At 39.1% G+C, this 23,855-nt stretch overlaps 1 protein-coding gene across 2 annotated transcripts in view; it reads right to left on the reverse strand.

The window, feature by feature from the left end:
• LOC124153331 (5'-3' exonuclease PLD3-like) overlaps positions 1-23,855 on the reverse strand; it is a 269,542-nt gene that overhangs the window by 46,997 nt on the left and 198,690 nt on the right. For both annotated transcript variants that reach the window (XM_046526433.1, XM_046526434.1), the window contains 5 exons: positions 22,658-22,841; positions 20,645-20,779; positions 17,897-18,019; positions 17,522-17,590; positions 17,302-17,433 (listed from right to left, as the gene is read on the reverse strand). In XM_046526433.1, the coding sequence (XP_046382389.1) occupies positions 17,302-17,433; positions 17,522-17,590; positions 17,897-18,019; positions 20,645-20,779; positions 22,658-22,841 (643 nt within the window). The remainder of the gene's footprint in view (positions 1-17,301; positions 17,434-17,521; positions 17,591-17,896; positions 18,020-20,644; positions 20,780-22,657; positions 22,842-23,855) is intronic.

The following is a 23,855-nucleotide window of genomic DNA, read 5'->3' on the forward strand; positions in this document are numbered from 1 at the left end:
ACATCATTTTTCTAATATCAGGTCCTTCAAAGACTCCTTCTTTCAGTTTAGCTTGTGAAAGGCATGGAAAATTTTGAGAGAGATACTTGTAACAAGGTCCATCTTTAAGCAAAGCCTTTACAAACTGTTTCATGGGACCTAACTTAATATGTAATGGTGGTAGGAGTATATTTCTTGGATCTACAATGTTTTTGTGTAGAATGTTCTTCTCACCAGGCTTTAAAGACTCCCTGGCAGGCCAGTGCTTTCTGCGCCAATGTTGATTCCTAGCTCTACTGTCTCATTCACACAGGAAACATGGAAATTTTGTAAAACCACCTTGCTGACCAAGGAGCATGAACATTACTTTCATATCACCAGTATCATCCAACCATGTGCAGAATAACCTATTTTATTTGAGACTATTTCTAGATTTTCGCAGCTCTCTTTCATATGTACAGAATGACCGACAGGTACAGAAGCATACATGTTACCGTTGTGTAGTTAAGCATCCTTCAAACTAGTTTTGGATGAATCAATAATTATAAACTATAAAAAATGGATTTCATAAATTTAACTGTAAAATGTGAATAAATGGTGGGTGATACAACTAAGGTATTTTCAATAAAAAAGTTTTTCACCGTTGGCCTGTGTTGTTTATCCAGTCAGGTTTCGATATAAATATTTCTTCTTTTCTTAAGAAATATAAACTAAGAATTGAATTCTTTGTCTATTGAGCAGCGTTTACAATTTTTAAACGAAATTCTACCATAAATATTAACTTATATCTCGAGTTCTGTATAAACATTAATATGGAAATAGTTGCTGCATTGAATGCGTTAATATTGACCTTAAAACTTCAATGTTAAAAGTTTCACTGTAAATTGGCGTCACGGCTGTATGTGAAATTTACTTAAATAAATAAATAAATAAATTTAAAATTTGACAATGCTCAGAAAAAAAATGAGGAATTGAATTCAAAAGTCTGCAATTTTGGGTGCAAGCAACAAATATCCATGTGCCAAATACATATAAGCAATCCATAAGTTGAACCAAAGCTGCAGGTAGTGTTGTAAACGTGGAAAGGAGGGAGCACAACTACTCTCGGAGTCTGAGATAATGCGGAGTCCCCGATAGGAAGGGTTGAAAAAAGGTTGGAGCTGTGAGATTGTGATTATCCGCCAGACCCTTCCTAACGAATGTCTCCAAAAATGGGGAAATGTACGAAAGGGGGGAAAAGAAGTCTCTCTCTGTTGCGGCTCAGGACAGCAGTCATGCCAACACGAAAACTCCACCGTCTCGAAAGGATTAAGGGGTGTATGTATGCATAAGTTGGAGGGTATTTCACTTTACTGTTTTCACTTAGGATGGGTTAGACCACTTCTTATTCCAACCGGTTATGAAGCCTATAATATGTACTGCAATCAGAACCAAAGCTAAAAGTAATGCTCACGAATTTACGAATGTACTGATGGTATGGGCAGATTTACTCCCACTTAACATATGGAATTTTACTCTAGGGTTCCTCACCACATGCATCCAGAATCTTTAAAATGCAAAAAAGAGCTGTGAGACTAATAGCGAATTCTCATTATCTTGCCCCTTGCAAACAAATTTTTAAAAGCTGGGCCTTCTACCTTTTCCTTGTGTTTATATTTTACATGTGTTGTTATATACTCACAATAAAATTAACCAATTTAATAGGAACAGTGCCGAACACAATCACTTTACTAGAAGCTGCAACAACCAACATGTACCATATGTACGCACTACAACTGCATTGTGCGGTCCTAACTCAATGGGTCTTAAGCTGTACAATGTGTTACTCAATGAATTGAAATGCATTAATAATTTTTCTATACTTAAGTGCAAAATCAAGGAAATTTTACGCCATAAAATGTACTACAAAGTTGCTGATCTCATTAATGACCAAATTTAATATTGATTTTGTGTTTTTCATTCTAGTAATTTTTTAATTAAACAGTAACATGTCTGACCTGTCCTATATCATGTACTTGATCTCTGGACCAATAAACTATCATTATTATTTATTTAACCCAAACCCAAAATGAAAACTTTTCTGGAGCAAAATTTTCATCACTTACTGCTTACAGAGATAGATATCATGGATATATGTTACGTAGGTGTTTCTCAGTGTACCCTTTCATCACACACTTGCATAGTCATTTTTCACCACAAAACATTCGCAGAAGAATGGCGACACATTCAGAGATGTTTCCATTGGGTTGAAAATGCTACAATCTATCAATAATCCAACATTACAGCTCTAGGGCAGCATCATTGAAGACAATTGGTCATACTTATTTATAATTCTGGCAAAATCAAAACAAATATTTACAGATTGAAATAACTTAATGATTTTCCATAAAATAATATTTTAACATCGATCCTGATGAACTCTAGCAAAACACCTTCCTCTCCACCCTCCGCTCCTGCCGCGTTTCCCTTTCAATCGTCAATCCCTCCTCTTCCGCTGCCAAACTTCGATTGCACCCAAACTGACTGTACCCATCACCAATGATGTACATAACAGCATACACAGGTCAGAGTAATTTTACCTCAATTTGCACACTATCAATATTGCTGTTATAGCTTTCAGACTGAGTACACACACATCTACAGTGGCCATTGAAAGGAAATCCATGTCAATTTGTCCTTTCAAAAACGAAAAAAAATGCCAACATACCACAGGGTCATGAAGTCTGTGCAGAAGAGGGGCGATTTTTGCATGAATGTTTATCTTTAAGCAGAGCAGTGGCATAAATAGGATTGCAATATTCATAATATTGCAATTATGATGGACCTGGAGGGATGCACAATCCCCGAACAAAACACAAGTTGTGATATTTTTGGAGGCGAGTGGATATGTATCTGCTCATTATTCTACCCCACCCTCCAACAACGCACTGTCTTCCCTCATCCAGTGGTGTGTGCGTTGTAGCAAAAAGTGAATGCAAACTTGCAACTCTTAAAGCTCAGCGTTATATTGCTACCAGTATTTTCATTTGAAAATGCCAAGTTTTAAATAGAGATGGGTCATCAAATCTGCTAGCTGCCCCAAATCCATCAAATTCCCAAGATTTGAACGTCGATTTGATGCAATTTAAAGTAGAATAGTAAGGGCTCTATATAAATCTTTTTTACAGTTAGAATGTGACTTATACATTAATGATACCAATTTTTCTTTCTGTAAAATCTAGGAGCACAATTTTAAATACCTTACTCTAAATAGGAAATAATACAACTTCAAAGTCACTTTTGTTTAGGTAAAGCTTGCCGGAATATCCTGGCCGTGGGATTCAAGGTAATTCATGGACTTATAATTGATACTTTTGGAAATCGTTTCCCTTTTGGTCCGTGCAAATACTGCTTCTGTGGGAAAATGTGGGCACTAGGAGTGGAAATGCGCAGTTACCTAATGATTGCTCAACAGAATTTCAGCCGTGGAAAATTGCAAGGCAAAATATAATAGCCACATAGTGTGAATCTTCCAAACAGATTGAGCCAACATCTGGGGAATCTCAGTGCCATAGGATGATAACAAAGTCAAAAGTAACTACACATGTCCCATATTTCACAAATCCACCCTTCCACCCTTCTTCAGCCCCTGACGCTCATGTTATTTTAATTTTCGAGACACCACAGACTATAAAACATTAGCTTCAAAAGAAAATATGAAGTTACACAGGAACAATGGAAACGCGTTTCATCCCTTCCCCATCTCACCAACAGACCTTTTTCGGCTAACCAGGTTCAATTCTCCAAGTTTCTGGAAGCCAAATGCTAGGTGAGTCACCTACTGGGTCCAAAATATCTCGATAACAGACAGACATGCAGAGGTTCAAAAAACACTGAGGCAAAACGGGAGATACAGTGAAACCTCAATTTTACATTCCCCCATTATACATTTTCCCTGATTTTACACAGTTTTTATCAGGTCCCAAACAATACCGCCTTTAGAAAAAGATACTCTATTTTACAATATCCTCAAATTTGCACTTTTTGTAAGTGGTCCATTCAAAAGTGTAAAATAGAGGTTTCACTGTATTTCTGATGAGAGTATTGACATTTTTCAGGTGTGATTGATTGACACAAAGCTTTCTAGTAACAACAGGGTTATACCAATATTCAGCATAGTCCAAACAGCAAAATTTTCAAAGAAACAAGCCTATCATGAGCACACCCAAACAAGATGAGATGGACTGGAAGCGCAAACTACATAAAGTGCAACCTCGATAAAACGAGACCCCATGGTGCTAAAATAAACTCTTGCTGTAGCGAATTGTCGCTTTACCGGAGGTGGAGCAAATAAAAGACCATATACCCATTGTCAACAATTATATAGGAACAGGATTGCTGCGGTGAGGGAGACATTTCTTATCGATACACTCAAGCATAAATTTAGCAAAAGGCGATGTTTTTATTGCATCACTAAATTTCCTCACCATAATAACGAACTAGCCATTCAATTTATGACTGCTGTATTAAATAAAAATAGGGTAGTTTCCTTCATCAAAGAAAACGAAAGGCATTGATTGCGATTCCTAACCCACCGTTAGTGTATTCATAATATACAAATTATTTGCCTTTAGAAATATGTACCGGTTTAGACGAATGGCCACGGTCAATTTTAACCTCATTTGAAAGAGGCCAGGGGCCGTATTCTGTATTTCGTCGGTGCCGCACCGGTCGGTTTCCCTTTCAAGCCCACCGACTGGACATCAAACCGTACCGACAACGGATTCCGCACCGACGACGACACTTTCAGCGATTCTGTAAGGTCGTCGGTTTCAAACCAGTCGGTACGGTTCCCCTTCCTTCCCAAACAGGGAAAATCCGAATATATCCGAAGTTTCACGTGTCTCCACCAATGAGAAGGGTAAAAACAAGTGAAGACTCATTGGCACAGTTTGTTGTCGTAATTCTCAATCTTTTTATTTGCGGAAATTACGACTTATTGCTAGATTAAGATAAACGATATTGGATAAGTTGTTGACAATGCTTATATAATGTGTGGTAGTAATGCTGTACCTACAGAATCGAAGGAAACAATATTACAACATCACAATAAAGTTTGTATGTGATGGAGATTGTTGTTGCTGGAATGAATTATTGAAACTATCCTTGAGATCGTAGTTTCTTTTTTTAAATATTGGTTCCGTATAATGCTATTTATTCATGATTTGGTAATATAGTTGTCATTAAGTAAGTTCCGTATAAATGTTATCAACGGAAGATTATGCCATTGGCACCGTAGCAGACGAAAATAGCATACCATGGAACGTGAACGTAGGATTCAAATGCAAATGTAATATTAGAGGAACATGTTAGGAAATTGTTATAAAAATATGGAGCTGGGTGCAATTAAAAGAAGTGTAATGACGAGGAAGTAAATAAATTGTGATTGGGTGAAATACATATGTATAAGTTGCGCATTCCAAGTGAGAGAAAATGATAATATTGCGGTAAACCTCATACTTATTAACAAATATCTTCTTTTATCGTCAAGGGAATCAATGGCTGACGATGAAATGAAATATAGTTGCCCGTTAAAAATGAAAGAAACTGATACCGTTGTGGCAAACTTCATACTTAAATAAAAAGATCTTATTTCTATGCCGAGAGAAACGCCAAATGATGATTGAGTGAAATAATAGTTGCCTATTCAGAGTGAGATAAAGTGATAACATTGCGGCAAAACTCATATTTAATCAAAAATATCTTTTTTATGTCAAAGGAGCAAGTAAATGATGATAGAGAGAAATAAAGCCTATTACAAGCGAGTGAAAGTGCGGTAACATAAATGAGAGAGTCATTATATGTTAGCAAACCTCATTTTTATTAACCATTATCTTATATTTCTGTCAAGGTAATTAATATAGATGATGACACAGTGAATTATAGAGGCGTATTCGAAGGGGCAGAAAAAGATAACATTGGAGAAAACCTCATTATTTACTCGGTGATGAGGTAAAAACAAAATAAAACGTACAATGCGCACCGGGGAATTCATGAAACCCACTAGTCGGTGGCCGTACCGACACCTCTTTGCTGTCGGTACGGCTACCGACGATCTCCCGTCCTCTCGTCGGTGCCGCACTGACCGGGTTCGTACAGAATCACACGACTTCTTACCGGGAGTCGGTGTGACGTCGCACCCGACGAATCGGTGCCGCACCGATCGGTTTGGAGTTACAGAATACGGCCCCAGATTGGTGCCCATGCGATTCCACTCCACCTGACGTCACAGGGACCTAGTTTCTATACGAGTAGATAGGAGTTATACATGATCTGAGATTACCAATGCATGCATGAGGCACAGAGCTCAGGGAAACATCTCATAATAATCACACATTAAAAATACCTAAGTTCGGAAAGTTTACTTCGTTTGATAGGGGAATAATAATCCATATTTAAGCCAAGCGCTACCTGCTAGCAGGATACTCAGCTACCTGCTAGCATCCCGCGTCGTATCAGTGCTCAAAGCCTCACCCCAAGGTCACCTCACTTGCGGCAGCGGCAACCAGAACAACGTCACACGGAGATTTCCCGGCATTCATACTTAGCTGTTGAATTTTCGCGCGCTTGAAATTTTTTACTTTTCATTTAATTGCAAAAAATAGATATCGTCATTAAAAAATCTAAAAGCGTGAAATACATACTCCAGGAGTAATAATCTTTTGATTTAGGCAATAAAAAAATAATAGGAAATCACCCTATTATTCAAAGCAAATCCTTCAATTGGTGTATGTTTATTGTTCCCATGCATTTCGCGGAAGTTACGTGAAATAATGCATCGCATTTATTTCTGCAGATGATAAAGGTGGAAGATGATAAAATAATCCTGCCTCGGAAACCTTTTCTTTCATCCAATGTAATATATTCATTATCTACACTAAAAAGTTAGCTAAACATTCTTAATGATGTGATAAAAATTGCCTGTATTTCAATTAAGTTCCAATTTGAGAGTTGTGCCTGCGACGTCATTGAAAGAATACATGAAAGAATATGGCGAGGTCCTCGGGGTTGTCAACATGCGAAATCCTTGCAGAGACTTATCATCATCATCAGCAGCAGCAGCAATGAAGAAGGAAGACCAAGAAGATGGAGAAGAAGAAGTCGGCTATAAATGTAGGGACGTGGAATGTGAGGACTATGATGAGGGCGGGAAAGTTAGAAAATATCAAAAGGGAAATGGATAAAGGGAGGATAGATATCTTAGGATTATGCGAGGTGAGGTGGAGGGATGGGGGGACTATTGGAGTGATGGGTATAGGGTTATATATAGTGGAGGGGAAGAGAGCCAGCGAGAGGTAGCTTTAGTATTAAACAGGAAGATGGGTAATCGTGTGGTAGGTATTGTAATGGTTCAAGCCCCATTACAGTGCATTTCTACTCGGCGCATTTTCTTCCCTACCAGTTTACCCGCTCGTTCCACGACCTTTCCCAAAACCCCACCCCCAAACCATGGCCCGTGGAGGAAGGCGTGGATGAGTAAGAGGGGATGAATGTGTTTTCGCCGATTTTTGTATGGTTGTGTGTGAGTGTGTGTGTGTGGGAGGAGGGGAGCTCGGGTTTTCCCTGAGTGAGTGGCGTATTACTCCTCCCTCCCTTCATTGTGCATTACCCCCACCCCTAGTTGAGGTATGATAAAAGGTGGTGCGCGGAAGAGAACCGAGAGAATTCCTAAGTGACTGTCGGGCGGAGCCTATGCCCAAAATCAGTGCGACGCACGGCAGGAGGAGACAAGGGGCCCAAGTACTTTCAGAAAGACTGATCTGGAAGAAGAATCCTCCCCCCCGTCCGAAGGAGTAAAGGACCAGCTGAAGAGGACGCATTATCTCCGTTCCGGATGCAGCTTCCTCCAACAAGGGAGAAAGGAGTGCAGTAAATGGAACGAGAGAGTGTTGGATCCAACCTGGTCCAGACTCGGACTACGATAAAGTAAGATTGCAGCTATCCCCCCCCCCCCCCAAAGCCCCCTTGTGTCTCCTGCCAAGCCAAGTTAAGACAAACAGTCACGGAACGCACCCGTTACATTAGTGAAAGTGAAATCAGTCACCAAGTACAATTAACGTTCGCACCCCAAATTTACATTCGACGGGATGGACTATCATTTACCTCCCCAGTCAAGAAATCATTGAATTTGTATCATATTTACGTGTTCACCACCGAACTTTACTTTGTTATCATCATTTTCTATATTGATTTTCATCTAGAAACCAAGTTATATTGTTTTTTATTTTTATTTATCATCGATGTTTCATAAGTGGCTTTCACCAATTCATATTTCATTAGAGTATAAGAGGGTTCCTTTTGTTTTTTTTGTCATATGCAACCTTATTTGTGTGAATTATATTTTGTTTAATTGAAAGTGTTTTTGAGAGAGTGTTTTTTGTTCCGATTCATCCACGGGTCACCCCATTGAAAATATCCTTCGTCCTTCCTTTCGCCCCGTCTGATTTCCTTCCCGTAAATGCGTGTTGGACGAGTGCATCATCGCCCGAACGTCACCCATCAGTTTGAATCGGGAACCCCCCACCCGCAATCATCTTCACAGAAGGGGAATATTTTTTTTATTTTATGTGAATTACGAGAAGTGAGTGGCATAGTTTTGTCCCGTAGGTCCCATGCGGGAGGGATCTTCGCGGATTTGTATTTTTTTTATTTTTGTGCGACGTCTCCCCCCGGTTCTATTGTGGTATCCGGGCGAGTCGGGGGTGGGATGCCACAGTATAGACCAGGTGAGTGATAGGTAGAGGCAAAGATTATCGGTGAATAAAAACTGTGAATTTCGTCATAAAAATCTGTCAATTTCGGTTTAAAATTTCGTCATAAAATTTCAATTTTGTCACAAAAAAATACCATTTCGTCACAAAAAATAGTTTCGTTATAAAAATTCACTCGTCATAAATATTCTTTTTTATCCCAAGAACAATAATTTCAACAATAATTACAATAACAACGCAATGATAATGGTAATGATGATATTGACCATATTACAGTCTTGCACATTTTTGAGGGTCTGGGGGGGAGCACGTGCCCCTGTGCCCCCCCCCCCCCCTCTGGATCCGCCTATGGTTTTCACTTTTACATTGATAACAAATATCTTTAAGGTCTAACACAAAAAAATTATAACAACACTTGCAAATGTGTATTTATCTACTAATGGGTTGCTTCTATCTATAAAAGTTTTTTGGAATATGCCATCTGAAATTATGCACACTCTGGAATTTAAAATTGGCTGAATCCTTCTTTTACTGGAATTGAGATCCATTGGTCAAACTTGACTTTAATTCTGAATTTTTTGGAAGTTCAGTGGTTCTTTTATTTATATTTCCATACATGGAAAAACCACTTTCTGCATCTACATTTGCCACAGGTATCCACAGGGTTTTCACACAATTTTCTACAAAATGGGGAAAATCATTTTAAAGGGCAAGAATTAGTGGAAGTACTGAAAATTCTTTTCCTTCTTCCTGAACTGATCTAACAGAATCCTTCAAAGTAGAATAGCCAAGAAGTTCATGAGTTTCTGTTAATGATAATATGGGGACATTAGCAACGAGTGTGCGTAAGTCCATCACATCAGCTGTCGATATACACCTTGTGTTGAATAATCTTCCCATGGCTGTAATAATGTTCCTCCCTGGGTCACTGTATACAAGGAATGACAACTTCATATTAGTCTTTAAACCTATTTGCTTCAGGACCTCACACATGAAAAGTTGCACAGATTATGTTGAGGCTATTAAGAGAAGATTCATTTTCTTTTCCAAACTGTGCATTGCTGACTAGGGTAAAGGAATTCAATTCTCGATAGATACAGGTCTGGCTCTCCCCCACTGATTCTCGATACTTAGTTCTAATTATCTGAATTAATGGCAAATTTAAATGAACAACCTCAAGAAGTGAATGAAAATAATTTCACGAAAGATGTTAATCAGCAGGAAAGCTCTGTAAAAAAATGCCTCCATAATTTTATTTGCCAAGTAAAATAACACGTTGTTAAGAATGCATGATCGACCAATGTGTCTCATTACATCAGGCAGCCACTGGTTCTTTCACCAGGTTTTTTGTTGTAACTTGTAAGTCAGATCAAAATACATTCTGTGATGTGGCTAGCTTAAATTGTTACTTTAATTGGCAACTTATTTGCATGCTTCACTGTCACAGTTCTTATAACCTAAACAATAAACTGCTCAACACGCCGGTACAGCGACACTGGATAAACTGAGCGGCCATGAATTAACGCAAAATTGTAATGCGGTGTTGCATTATGCAGGATAACCACCCTTTTCGACGCCTTGCATAGGTTTATCAAATTACGAGTTGGCTCTCGAAACGCATTTTGCTCGTATGTTGAAGAATTACTGTAAATATACATGAATCAATCTTAAGACCACTCTCAGACGAAACGCTTTTCCGCGGGCGCCGTCCATGGCATGGCACACGGCGTTGCAGAGAGTCGTCTCGTCAGAAAACCGCCTGAATTTCACGTGAACGGCGGCCGGCGAAAGATCGTTTCGTCTGAAAGCGGCCTCAATGTAGCATAGTGTATATTTCACCTCGTAGACGGCGCATCACCGGGCCGGATTGAAATGGGCGCCGTGCCGTCGACGGCGCGATTCGACTCGTTTGGAGACATCCATAGAGGCCTATAGTCAATAGGGTAGTTTCCTTCATCAAAGAAAACAAAAGGCAATAATTGCGATTCGTTACCCACCATTAGTGTATTCATAATATACAAATTATTTCGTTTTATAAATGCCGGTTTAGACGAATGGCAATGGTCCATTTTTATCCTGATTTGAAAAGGGCCAGATTGGCGCCCATGCGATGCCACTCCACGTGACGTCACAGGGACCTAGTTTCTATAGGAGTTATACATCGTCTGAGGTTACCAATGCATGCATGAGGCGCAGAGCTCAGGGAAACATGTCTTAATAATCACTTATTAAAACTGGCTAAGGTCGGAAAGTTTTCCTCGTTTGATAAGGTATTAATAATCCTTATTTAATCCAAGCGCTACCAGCCAGCAGGGTACTAGGCTACCCGCTGGCAGCCTGCGACGTATCAGCGCTAAGCCTCGCCTCAAGGTCACCTCACCGGGCGAAGGGGGAACCAGAAATACGACGTACGGAGAGATTTCCCATCATTCCTACTTACGCGTCGCGTTTTCGCGCGCTTGAAAATTTTCAATTTTCAGTTAATCGCGAAAAATAGATATTGTCATTTAAAAATCTAAAAGCGTGAAATACGTACTCCAGGAGTAATAATCTGTCGATTTAGGCAATAAAAAAATAATAGGAAACCACCCTATTGAGAGAACGTCACCGTGCTGAGGACGGCGGCAGGCGATAAGTCAGATTGTTTAAAAGCGGCCTACGTGGCCGCGGCTACAGAATGTTACAATGTTGGCGAGAGCGACAAACTGACGAACCTTTAAATGCGCGAGTTAGCAAGCAACTCGCAAAAGAAAAAAAAACATGGACGCCATAAAATCGGTAAGTAATATATGTATGCGTTTTTAAGACTTTTTTTCACTTTTTGGCCATGAATACGCTGCAGACCATTTCGGATTTGGGCGCCAAATTCAAATCCTCGCTACGTTCCGAGCTGGTTGCAAAGCACCTACTTTATGCGATCGGTTCTTGATACCGGTTTATAAATAGACCTTGAAGTGACGGGGTATTTTTTATCGGCAATGGTACAAAATATCGCGCCAAATTCGCAGAAAAAGTGCTTAAACGCGAAATTTCGTGGAACCAAGTGAATTTCGCGCAGCCTTGGAAATTTCGCGTTATAATTCGCGTTCCGCGAAAATTCGGTGCCCCGTTAGGTGATAGGATTCTGGTTGTAGAAATAGGGAAGTGCACTAGTGTTTCAAATGCACCAAACACATTTTTTAAATTAGAGTTCAGAATAACATAATGTCGTAAAACCATAGTTTAAATCCTAATAGTGAATACTTGATTTGAGATGACCGTCTGAAATATGGAAAAATTCAAAGGCCGCTAAAACGTGTGTCCATGTTGAATATTGGCCGTGACGTCACAAGGCAGTAGCAGAAGGCAGCTTCTATGCCGTTTAGTTCTACCACTATTATTGCATAGAAAAATTACAGAATTTGAGGGTATCCATTTTTTTGCTGTCATAAAATATCTTCAGAATATATATGTGGCTGCTTCTCTTTTGAGTAAACGACTTCATAATTGCGTAATATATTAATATTCATTTATGTATCAACTTCAGTTTGGAAAGAGTAGTACGAATAGCACATTGAATCTTCAATAAAAGCATGATGGCATTTATTTTTCGCTGGGTATATTTTGGCACAATGCCGTTAATCATGCCAAAACTTTTTTTGTAAGAACCGAGTCAAACTAATAAACCTATTTCAGACGCTTGCTGCAAGACTTATTCGTTGCGTATGTATTCACGCCGGCCGGAACGTTCGCCCTTCGCAACTAGAATCATGGGATGTTAGCCTTATTTCCGAGCTGGCTGGTTGTTGCAATGGTTCGCTGTCCAGGATGGGTTCAAGAAAAGATAATCTTGGTTGGGAGAAGGAAAATTCCAACGATTTATAAATGGTATACCAAACTTTGATATATTTATGGTTACTGAATTTTTGAATAAGGAGGACAGGTTCAACGCTCCATAGAAATGCGAGACGTTAAGGCTAACAAGGGGAGACCGCGTACCTTGCTGCATCTTTTTCAATTACGGCGTTAGTTAGGCTGTAATTAATTAATTTTCATGCGTTACTTTTTACAAGTTATATATATAAATCCAAAATATCAACAATTGCATAACGGGTCGTTTGGGGTAGTGGTAGCGTGCACGATTTAAGGACAGATCGCACCCAAAGGACCATGGTTCAAGACTACGACATGGCATTATTTTTTGTTGTCTTCATTGTGATCATACGGCATCAAGTTTATCATTAATTATAATTGCAGCAATCATTGACATGAGACAATTTTTTTTATCATCATTATGGCGTTTAGGTATTTTAGCAGTGTCATTACAAACGCAGAGATACGACGACTACAAGAGTTGGTGTGCGCTAAAATGTTATTTATTTCTTTGCTTATGGGCAAAGTACGCATTTTGCCCGGTCGTGTAAAAAAACAGTCGCGCCATAATTCTTTAACTAAACTACTTTCAGTTTATAAATTACGTAGGTCTACGCGGAAGATGCTATATTTTGACTCAACACACTTTCTGATGTGACTGAGGTACCTATTAAGTAAATTATTATAATATAAATATCAATTTGATCTTACAATACCTTCAAATGATCTTCAAAACAGAACATCATCGATAGGTAAGAGTCAGGAGCAGCCTTGAACCATTTATTCCGTATAGCTTGTGCTTAAGGCACGGGAATGAATATCTTCTCCAGGCTTTTGTTTCGACGTCGAGATGAAATTTGGAACAAAAAATCATTTATAATTCTATTTTGAATTCATGTTTTCGGTACTAGACAACATTTTAAGGAAGCAAACTCCACCGATTCCCGGAAACTCTCGCCACGCTAAAGAAGGCGACGGAATACAGCAATACTCCACTGGTGACTACTGTCTTGTGACGTCACATCTCAATCAAGATGGAAGCACTTTGTTTCAGCGCAACATGAAATTTTCCGACTTTCAAAACGTTTTAAAGTGCATACCCCAGATGCAGAAAATAAAAGTGACTATACTAATGTTTATTTTTTAGGCTAAACTTTCAAATTCAGCAATAAAAAAAAATTAGTGCACTTCCCTATTGAGGCGTGGCCCACCAACCTTGTGGTGGTCCAAGTTTACATGCCACTAACAATTATAGGGAGGAAGAAGTAGATGAGGTGTATGAACAGCTCGAGGAAATAATTAGAGACACACTGGGAAAGAAATATCTGGTAAAGATGGGGGACTAGAACGCTTCAGTTGGGGAAAGGGAGGGATGGAAACAAAATAGGAGAATTTGGATTAGGAACATGGAATGACAGGGGAGAGAAAGCAGCAGAATTTTGTAGGAGAAACAAATTATTCATCACAAACACGTGGTTCAATCATCATAAAGGGTGAAGGTACACATGGAAAAGTCCAGGGGATGTGGAGAGATATCAAATAGACTACATTATGGTAAGACAGAGGTTTAGGAATAGTGTGCAAAACTCACGCAGCTTCCCAGCAGCAGATGCGGATTCAGACCACAACCTAGTACTTATGAAATGCAACGTAAGATGAAAGGCATGAGGGTGAGGAAATGGAATGTAGAAGCGCTGAAGGGGAGTATGAAGAGAAAATATCAGGAACTAGTGGACATTAGTATACTGGAGATTGAAAGTACGAAGACTGTTGAGGAAAGATGGGATAATATTCAAACAGGAATAGCCAATGCGGCGGAGAAGTCAATTGGCTACGTTGACAGCAGAAGGATAAAGAAGCCTCGGGTTATGTACATATGGTAAAAGAAGTGGAGGAGAGGAGGAAGTGGAAGAACGTGGACACAGAGCAGGGCAAAAGAATGTATAGGGAACTAAATAATCGATTACGACGTGAAACTGAGGGCAAGGGAGGATTGGTGGAAAATACAGTGTGAGGAAATGGAAAAGTTCCAGAAGGATGGAGAAGTATGCGTTGTATGCCAAAGTTAAGTCGCTATCGGGCAGCAAAAGAGGACAAACCATGTCTAAAATTAAGGCTAAAGATGGGAGAATGCTAACTGAGCAAGAAGAGGTACCTGAGTAGATGGAAGGAATAGGTGGAGGATCTGTATGACGGAAGAAACAGGCCGGAGAGATTGAGTTTAGAGGAGGAAAGTGCAGTGGAGGAGGATAATCTTGGGCCGGGGATATTAGATTTGGAAATAGAGAAAGCCCTTCGTGATATGAAGGCTAGTAAAGCAGTGGGCGTGGACAATATCCCGTATGAGCATCTGAAGAATCTAGGGAAAGAAGGTAAGAAAAGGTTTTTCGAACTAGTGCGCATGATCTATGAGGAGGGATGCTGGCTGGAGGATTTCGTGAAGATGGTGTTAATTCCGCTTTCGAAAAAGAAGAAAGCTATGGAATGTGGAGATTATAGGACTATCAGCCTAATATCGCATGCGGCGAAAGTGGTGCTGAGGATATTGAACAGACGAATGGAGGCGAGGGCAAACGAGTATTTGGGAGAAGATCAGTTTGGTTTCAGAAAAGGGAAGTCAACTCGTGATGCAATAGCAATAATGAGGTCCCTCGTGGAGAGGAACCTAGAATATGACCAGGTTGTTCTATGCGTGTTTCGTGGATTTTGAGAACGCGTTTGATAGGATGAACTAGGTAAAGTTAATGGATATTCTCAAGAGAATAGGTGTAGATTGGAGGGATAGACGATTGATTCGTAATCTTTATATGGCCCAAACTGCGCAAGTGAGGGTAGCGGACGGAGAATCTGGATGGGCAAGCATTGGTCGAGGTGTGAGGCAAGGCTGTCCTCAATCGCCGCTGCTTTTTAACGTATACGCTGAGGAGATGGTAAGAGAAGCGTGGGACGAGTTGGAAGCTGGAGTGAAAGTGGGAGGAAGTGCAAAATCCACTTACCACTATCGAAGCATCTGCAAGTGAAACACAAGTCAGTATGGGATGAGACAGTGAGAAGATTTGAGGGAAACGTGTGTGAGGAAAATTTGAATTAAATCGATAATTTATTCAAAGATTCAAACTTATTTTCATTTCCTAATACATGTTTAACCATTTCGATCCTGAGTGTGTAAGGTGTAAGTGTTTTTTAAATATAACTTGAGGGCTTATAAAAACGATTTTTAATTAAAATGTGTACGACAATCAAAATAGAATTCCAATGATTGCATAGACCCAGAAGAAACTTGAATAATTCGAATCAGCAGGCAATTTAAGATGATCCGAAAAAACCTGAAGATCCAACTCCTGAAATCATGGATCTGACCCGGATGTGGATCTGACAAAAACTCCACCATCCATTCATCACTAATTTAAGCAATTTATATGTATTTCTAAATATAACTATTAGCCTTTGGGGAGTGTTTTGTCACCCTGATCTTGCCCATTACTTACGCCACTGAAACTGAGTCATCATTGTGCCATAATGGGCACTTTCTCAATCCCTCCGAGATCTTGATCCCTCTGAGACTTAACCCCTCTGAGACTTGACCCCTCTGAGACTTCACCACGAGGAGACGATTCGCGAGCTCCTGAGTACCAGTCTCGCGAAGCTCCAGAGTACGTCGTGCCTGACTGATCCACGCGTGCCGCTGATCCTCGCGTCCTGTGAACTGCTCACAATTTATAGTGAATTCACCAACGGTGTCGGCCTCTTTACGGCATGTGTGAACTTCAATTACTTTCCGCCACCGTTTACCCAATTGTAAGGTGAATCGTCAGCGTGAAACCTGTTTCCCCTCCTCTGCCTACACCTCCCCTCTCACGCCTGCTTCGAGCGCGGCCGCGATCTTGTAAGCGGTCTGGCGCTCTCTCTCTGCTACTGACCTCAGACAAGGAAGGAACTCGCTTTCGTGCCCGGCTTCTTCCCAACGGCAAGAGTACACTATCCTCAGGCAATTTAGTATTTTATGTATTGTGCTCCTAAAGCTTACTTCGGTCATTAAATGTATTATTACTGTTGGAAGTCAACCATATTGTTTGTTAATTTTTCACTCCTAACCACCTATATTCTCGTCAATTCATTCTCGCGACGTGTGTGCGTTGCATCATGTAAATATTACCCATTACTCAAAAGTGCCAGCAAGTGTGAGTAAAAAGAGGTCTCACGGTCCAAATACATTAATCATTACGAAAAACTACCTTCAAATTCTTTTAAATATGGTGAAATTATGTTCTAAGGAATTAAATACAATTTTAACACACTTTTACTCAAAGAATTTAGTCCATAATAACTTGGGTGTTGAAAGTTCAAGTTTCTTATATATCCACAATGAACTTTCAAAAAAATACCGTATATGTCTGAATATAGTCTCCCCTTTTTTTTACCAAAAATGTCTGTGGTAAAAGTAAAGGGGGGGACTATATTCAAACGCATTTTTTTTTTATTTTCCTGAAACTGAAGCCTCAAAATTAGGGAGGGGGGACTATGTTCAGAGGGGGACTATATTCGGGGTACTTTACCAACTATCAACTTCATAATTTACAATAATGAGGTACTCTCTACCACCCTAAGGACAACAGGAGACATCCATTGCAAATCCACTGATTGCGAGAATTCTATTAAAAATCACACAAAGCACGCAATTTACAGAGAGTGAAACCTAAGGAAAATACGAAATACTTACCGATAAATATGTAAGGGAGTTGGAACTATTGAAAGTAAGATTCATAGGAGAGTCACGACCATAAGCAGTAGAAAACTGATCAGGCCATTTCAGGGGGACTTGAGCACCTTCTTGCCCCAGCAGCCAATACGCCTGAGAGAAACAGACAAAGCCAAAAAATATCACTCCACTCTGCCTTATTGAAAAAAAGTAAGGTAAGCAAATCATTTTAGGTACCCACATCAAAAATTTTTCCCACGTCCGCGGCTAAACAACTGCAGTTATAAACAGCAGCACCCATTTCTTTCACCTACAGAAGTAAAAAGCTGTGTATTTAAAATGAAAATCGGAGCCATAAAATAATCACATTACGCATTAATTGCATACTTAAGGAAATTTACACTAAATGTTGTTCAAGCATCACTCATCTGTCATAGCATAGACATATGGAATAAACCAAGTTTAAATGGAAGCACATTTAAATTCTTTAAATAAATTCCATTTACCTTCAAATCCAAATTGATCACCTCCACTCCTCTCTCAATAGTCTATATGACATTACATACATATCAATACTAGATTTATGAGGAGCCTCATCTGAACTTCAGATACTCACCTGGGTAAGAGACCTCCAATCCATGTTAGCACTTCCAACATAGAAATGTTTACGGTCAACCAACCAGAACTTTGTATGAAGGACACCACCACCAACAAGCTGAGGAAAATTAAGTGACCTGACCTGATTAAGAAAAAAGTAGACCATTACAACAAAATAAATGAAGAAGCATATTTTAGAGCTGAGATGTTTTTGACTAAGCAAAAGAATGCATAAGGTAATCTCTTAGGTTGCTGCTATTTCAATTCCTTTCCAAGTTGAGTACTATAGATTCTTTTTCCGAGCATTATTTTAACAGAGAAGCTGGAAATAATTAATCAAATGATATTCCAAGAAATAATATCATCAGATAATTACAATTTAACTATAATTTTTCACTTTGAATCTTACAATGTGGTTTTGCTAAACAAATTTATGTACAGTGCAACCTCGATATAACGACACCCCACGGTGCACTAATAAACACTCGCTATAGCGAATTGTCGCTTTACCGGAGGTGGAGCAAATAATAGTCAATATACCTGTTGCGAACAGATATACAGGAACAGGAGTGGTGCGGCGACAGATAAACATCTATTCGATAAACGTAAGCATAAATCCAGACGAAAGGCAATGTTTTTTTGCATCACAAAATTTCCTTACTCAAACAACGACTAACTATTCAAACAATTTATAAGCGCCGCACTGAATAAAAATCATGGAAAGCATTGTTTCGTCAATCATTATGCCAATGCACATCCGACGAAGTCATTTTTCTATGCGCTTAATTAGTTCATTTACGTGATCATTCTATTATTTTGGTATTTTCCACTGAAAATTCAAAAATTAACTGATAAAACAGTATCGCGGTTATTTAATGCCTCAAAGGTTTCCATTGGTGTATGTTTATTGTTTCTGTACGTTAAGCGGCAGTGAAGTGAAATAACGCATTACATTTGTTTCTACAGGTGAAAACGGTGGAAGGTTGTATAACGTTCCTGCCTTGGAAGACTTTTTCTATCAGATAATGTAATATCTTCATCATCTACGGTAAAAAGTTTGCTAAGCTTGAAAAATGACGTGATTAAAATTGCCGTTGTTGAAAAAAAGTTTCTTTTTGAGTGTTACGCACGCGACGTATTTGAAATGATACACCGAGTTTACCACGGCACTGCAAACGAGAGTTAGTTGTTCTGTGAGTTCTTCCAGCGGCCACCAGGGGATTCTCGGCTACCCACGTGACAAAAGAGAGCGCCAGTACGACTCCGACCAGTGACGCGAATAGTTCACCCTTGTAAATCCGCAACGGAGAATAAATACGTCCATCCGGACAATTCACGCTGAGTATCATTGCTTCGTACATTGTACATCATCGCTAAGGCACACTACCTACCTTTAAGGCCGTTTTACACGGTACACGGAATTGCGCAGGTTAGAGCTGCATTTATTTCTAAAATGGCGTGGAATTGCGCGAATGCATGAACGAAATTAGAACAGGGGCTATTTTGCCGTCTCGCATCCGCGCATGTGTTCATGGAAATTCACCGCTTTACACGACGCAATTTTGGTTGCGCCTTCACACGTACGTCAGACTGCGCAATTCCGTCTACCGTGTAAAACGGCCTTTAGAGGCATCATTGCAAGAAATACCTCATACTGCAAGGGTTTTGTCGGGGAGTTGTATGTAAAAAAAGTTCCGTTTCGTCTATGTTATATGACGCGGGGAATACTTCTAAAGATACTTATGATCAGAGTCCTTTCTTCCACGACTTCAGGTTTACACCACAGGCATCACCAGCAATTGTGAGGGGAGATAACGCTTTGGTGCTTCGCATTAGTATAATCAACCTTCCGCACTCTTAAAATTCTCGATTCGCAATCTATCCCTAAAATACTCCGCTCCAGGCTTGGGCGTAGCCCCTTTCTCAGAAGTTCCCGCAGATTTGAATGGGCAAAACCACCCGAACAAAGCTCCTTATAACTCTTCATCGTCTGCATTCCTTGGGCGCTTTTGTTTTTTTTAATTTTGCAGAGCGAATAGGAAGATAAATTAATTTCGACACTCTCATATTACTCCTTTATTTTTATTTTCTCGCTTAGACGTGTTTGGTGTTTTTTGGCCATGGTGACTGCCATCAAATGCTTTCTAATCACGCAACTCACGGACGTGCGGGTATGCTGCCGACTGCTTTCTGCCGCCCGAGGAACGAAAGAAGATTAAGCATTTGCGAATGCTAATGCCACAATATTTTCACCAAAATTAACTACTTATTTATCGAACGACAGTTTACCAAATAAATTTGAGACTGAGCACTCCATTAACTTCATTTCTAACAGATCGCTAGCATTTACAGAGGTTAAGGAGTCTTGATGAAAGTCTTCCGGCGGTGAAACCCTCGCTATGACGAGAGCCAACACCCAAAGGGTCTCGTAAAAACGAATTTTTTAACACGCTTATTATAGGGTCAATTGACGGTGCATCGGCTATCTCTCATTATAGCGGGAGTATCGCTATAGCCCGTACTCGCTTTAACGAGGTTCCACTGTATTTACATTTGTGGTAGCTTAAGCAGCTGTTGAGCATAACTGCTACGAAGTAAAGAGAGAAGAGAAAAATTTGTAACGGCTTATTAAAATAAAAACGATTACATTTGCTGGCATGATACAGGGTCTTTTTAAAAAAAGGATAAATATTTCAAATAAATATTCTGATGAATTAACTTCACTGATATCAACTCACACGAATTCCTCATTAACATATTCACTCACTTCAGCAGCTCCCCTCTTTTGAAGAATCTCTGTATCCACATTGGGCTGCCACTGCGTGGGATAATTTTGAGCTATACGTACTCTCAAACCCCTTTTTGTTCCTGCCAGAAGAAGAGACTGAAATATTTCTTCCCCCTTCAAAGAAAAAACAACAAATACGTTACACAAACATTGAAAAATATAGAATATTTGAAATTTCAGGTTAAGGAGTTTACCGTATAAGCGTGTGTAAGAGACGCACACGTGTAAGAGGCGCACCCCTGTTTTGAGCATCGAAGGTATGAATAAAAAAATTTTGCGGCATTTTTTTAATACTATCGCACGGTGTTGCAGACATATGCCTGGAATTTCGACTGTTATCGAAATTTCCTCTTATAATACTAATTGAAAGAGGAAATTTTGATAACTGCGGCGGTAATAGCGGCATTAGTGGGAGTAGAAAGAGTTCCGATCCTCTCTCCGCATACGCCGTTGCTCTACGATGCTTGTCCTATTCACGAACAATTTTATTCAAATGCTCTCGCAGGAGTATTGCAATAGAATTGCAGCCGTGGAAAATTTTAAGGCAAAACACGACAGGCACATAGCATGAACCTTCCCAAGAGATTGGACAACAATTGGGGCAATCTCAGCGCAGTATGATAATAACCACGTCATAGATTTAACGGAGCCACACTCGGCCCTCCATCAGCCAATGCCTCTGCTGTTTTTTTTCCTTTCCGAGACCCCACAGGAAAATATCAAGTTACAGGGGAACAATGGATGAAATGAACATGAAATGCTGCAAATGCATTTAAGAAATTTCCACACATAAAAACTAAATTCTCTGTTAAAATCATGGAAATACTGGTGAATCACAATCTTGCGTTACAGAAAAAGTAGATAGAATTGATGAAAAAAAGTGTCACACAGGAGGATTGACCCATAGATTTCGAAGCGAACACCAAACACGGAGACCACTGGATTATAAAATACTACGACAACCACACAAATCTGAAGGAAATATGTTAGACCTGAAATGGCATTTTTATGTGTTAACTATTGGTTGTAGGTATAACCCTTTATGGGGGGTGATTGGAGAACAATGGGCTAAAGCACAACTTGTACACTTCCCTTGTAAGACCATCCACTCTCTTCTTTTTTGATGCATCAAAAAAAGAATTACTAAAGTAAATTACTACTTATTTTGAAGTGCAGAAAAATGTAAAGAAAATGTCATCATCATAAGCGAACGGAATACACATATCCCTTATCCTCCTCCTTTCCAGATGGAATTGACGTCTTTCAGCCTGGTAGACTTTCAAAGCTGTTGTGGATTCTTCAACTTGACTGAAAAGAGGCTGATATATGCACAAATTTTCCCATAAACCACTCCATCATGACCACTGTGGAGTAAAGGGCGCAATTCCAAGGATTTTTCTGAGAAAATATCAATGTTAGAAAATGATAGTACCTATATTTCATATCCTCGACATGATTCTTGTGATATCTCCTTATGACCTACAAAATAATGTAATAAAGAGGGGTATCTTCGGAAGGTTGATTAGTCCTTATAAAAAACAAACAAATGTAACCTATCTTCATAAAATCAAAGACAGTCTGAGGCTTCTCCACCAAACACCAAGGTGAAATGTTTGACCACGTAATCTCCATGCGATTGATGCTTATGATTTAAAGCCTGGAGGCAGTTAAATTGACATGAATGAGGTCTCGTATATATTGGTGTGAATGGTTTTCACAGAATTAGAAGGCACATGAGTGTATGAACCAAATTTTAGGTTCCATACCCCATTCATGCATTTTTACAAGTAGGGTGGTTATGCACGATATTTTTACATCTATTCTCAGGTCTTGGCATTTAAATGTTAATTTATTTGCACTAATACATTATATATGTAAACAGACCTTAATAAAAAGCAGACACAAAGTCTAAATTCTGTCAGAAGTGAGCTTTACTAAAAGAAACTAGAATACTTGCCTTCCTTCTACATAGTATATTTCTAGAACACTTGCCTTGTCAGCAGATGGGTCTGGAAAAACATCCCCCCTTTTCAAAGTCCAGTAGAATGAAGCAATTTCAACAGTTCGTTCTGCTAACTGTAATAAGTTCTTCCACGTAGTGAAAGTAGAAGGGTGGCCAGCAGCAGTACTGTTAGGAAAGTCAACTCCTTCTGGTATGCTTTCCACCAAGGTAATCCTATCATTGAGAAATAAGTTGCCAATAAACACAGCTTAGAAATACAACATATTCTATAGCATAATATCATTCATCCATGTACTTATAAAGCCCACCTCCAACCACTCACTCACTCTCAAATGTTTGGGCTGAACGAGACATGACAGAAAGTATCATGACTTACCCCCTACACAACTGTTTAAAATTAGGAAAAATTATCAAAACACAACATAATCTATTTTTTATCCAGCTAATCATTTGAAATTGAAATTAGAATCAGTTAAAAAAATGGCCATCAAAATCTGATGGTGGCATTGCGATCATTAGACGGAAGATAACAAAAAAATTGTTTTTTCAAACAAAAGAAGTGAAATAGGAGAGGGAAAACAATAAGGAGCAACAAAAAAGATGAAAAAGATAAGACCGTAGGTCTTTTTCATTGTAATTTTTTTCAACTCAAAATATTCATTGCTTGTTTTCATATGACCAAAAATTTGTTTATATCAAAACTTGCTAAAAAATTGATTGAACTTAAAGTTGCAAAAAAATGAGCTGAAGAAAAATAGAAAGAGGAAGAAGGGAAAATAAGAAGGACCAAAAACGAAGAGGAGAGAGATAAGGTAGGAAATTAATTTGCTGTAGTCATCAATTATACATAATCAAGCTACCTGTAACATCAATTCAAATGTAATTTACTGTAGTTCATTGTATTTCATAGTTTCATCATGATTGTGATGATAAATATAAGTTGAGTCCTATTTAGTTTTGAGTGTTAAAGTGGAACCTGTACCCAATGTTTTCTATCTGTCTCTGCGATCATTTAAGGTAGTTTGAGCGAGATAGATCCGTAGTCACAACAGCGACTGTATCTTCTCAAAATTTACAAATATCAAGAGTTTTTAAGGTTTTTGATACAATTTTATAATTTTTTGTCGGGAAAATATTTGCTTCAGTTGCTTATTTTTCTCGGTAATGAACAAAATATACGTATTTTAAACTCTATCTTGACTTATTACCAAAGGTACCAACGGTACT

This window comes from Ischnura elegans, chromosome 2, assembly GCF_921293095.1.
Source record: "Ischnura elegans chromosome 2, ioIscEleg1.1, whole genome shotgun sequence".
Taxonomy (NCBI): domain Eukaryota; kingdom Metazoa; phylum Arthropoda; class Insecta; order Odonata; family Coenagrionidae; genus Ischnura; species Ischnura elegans.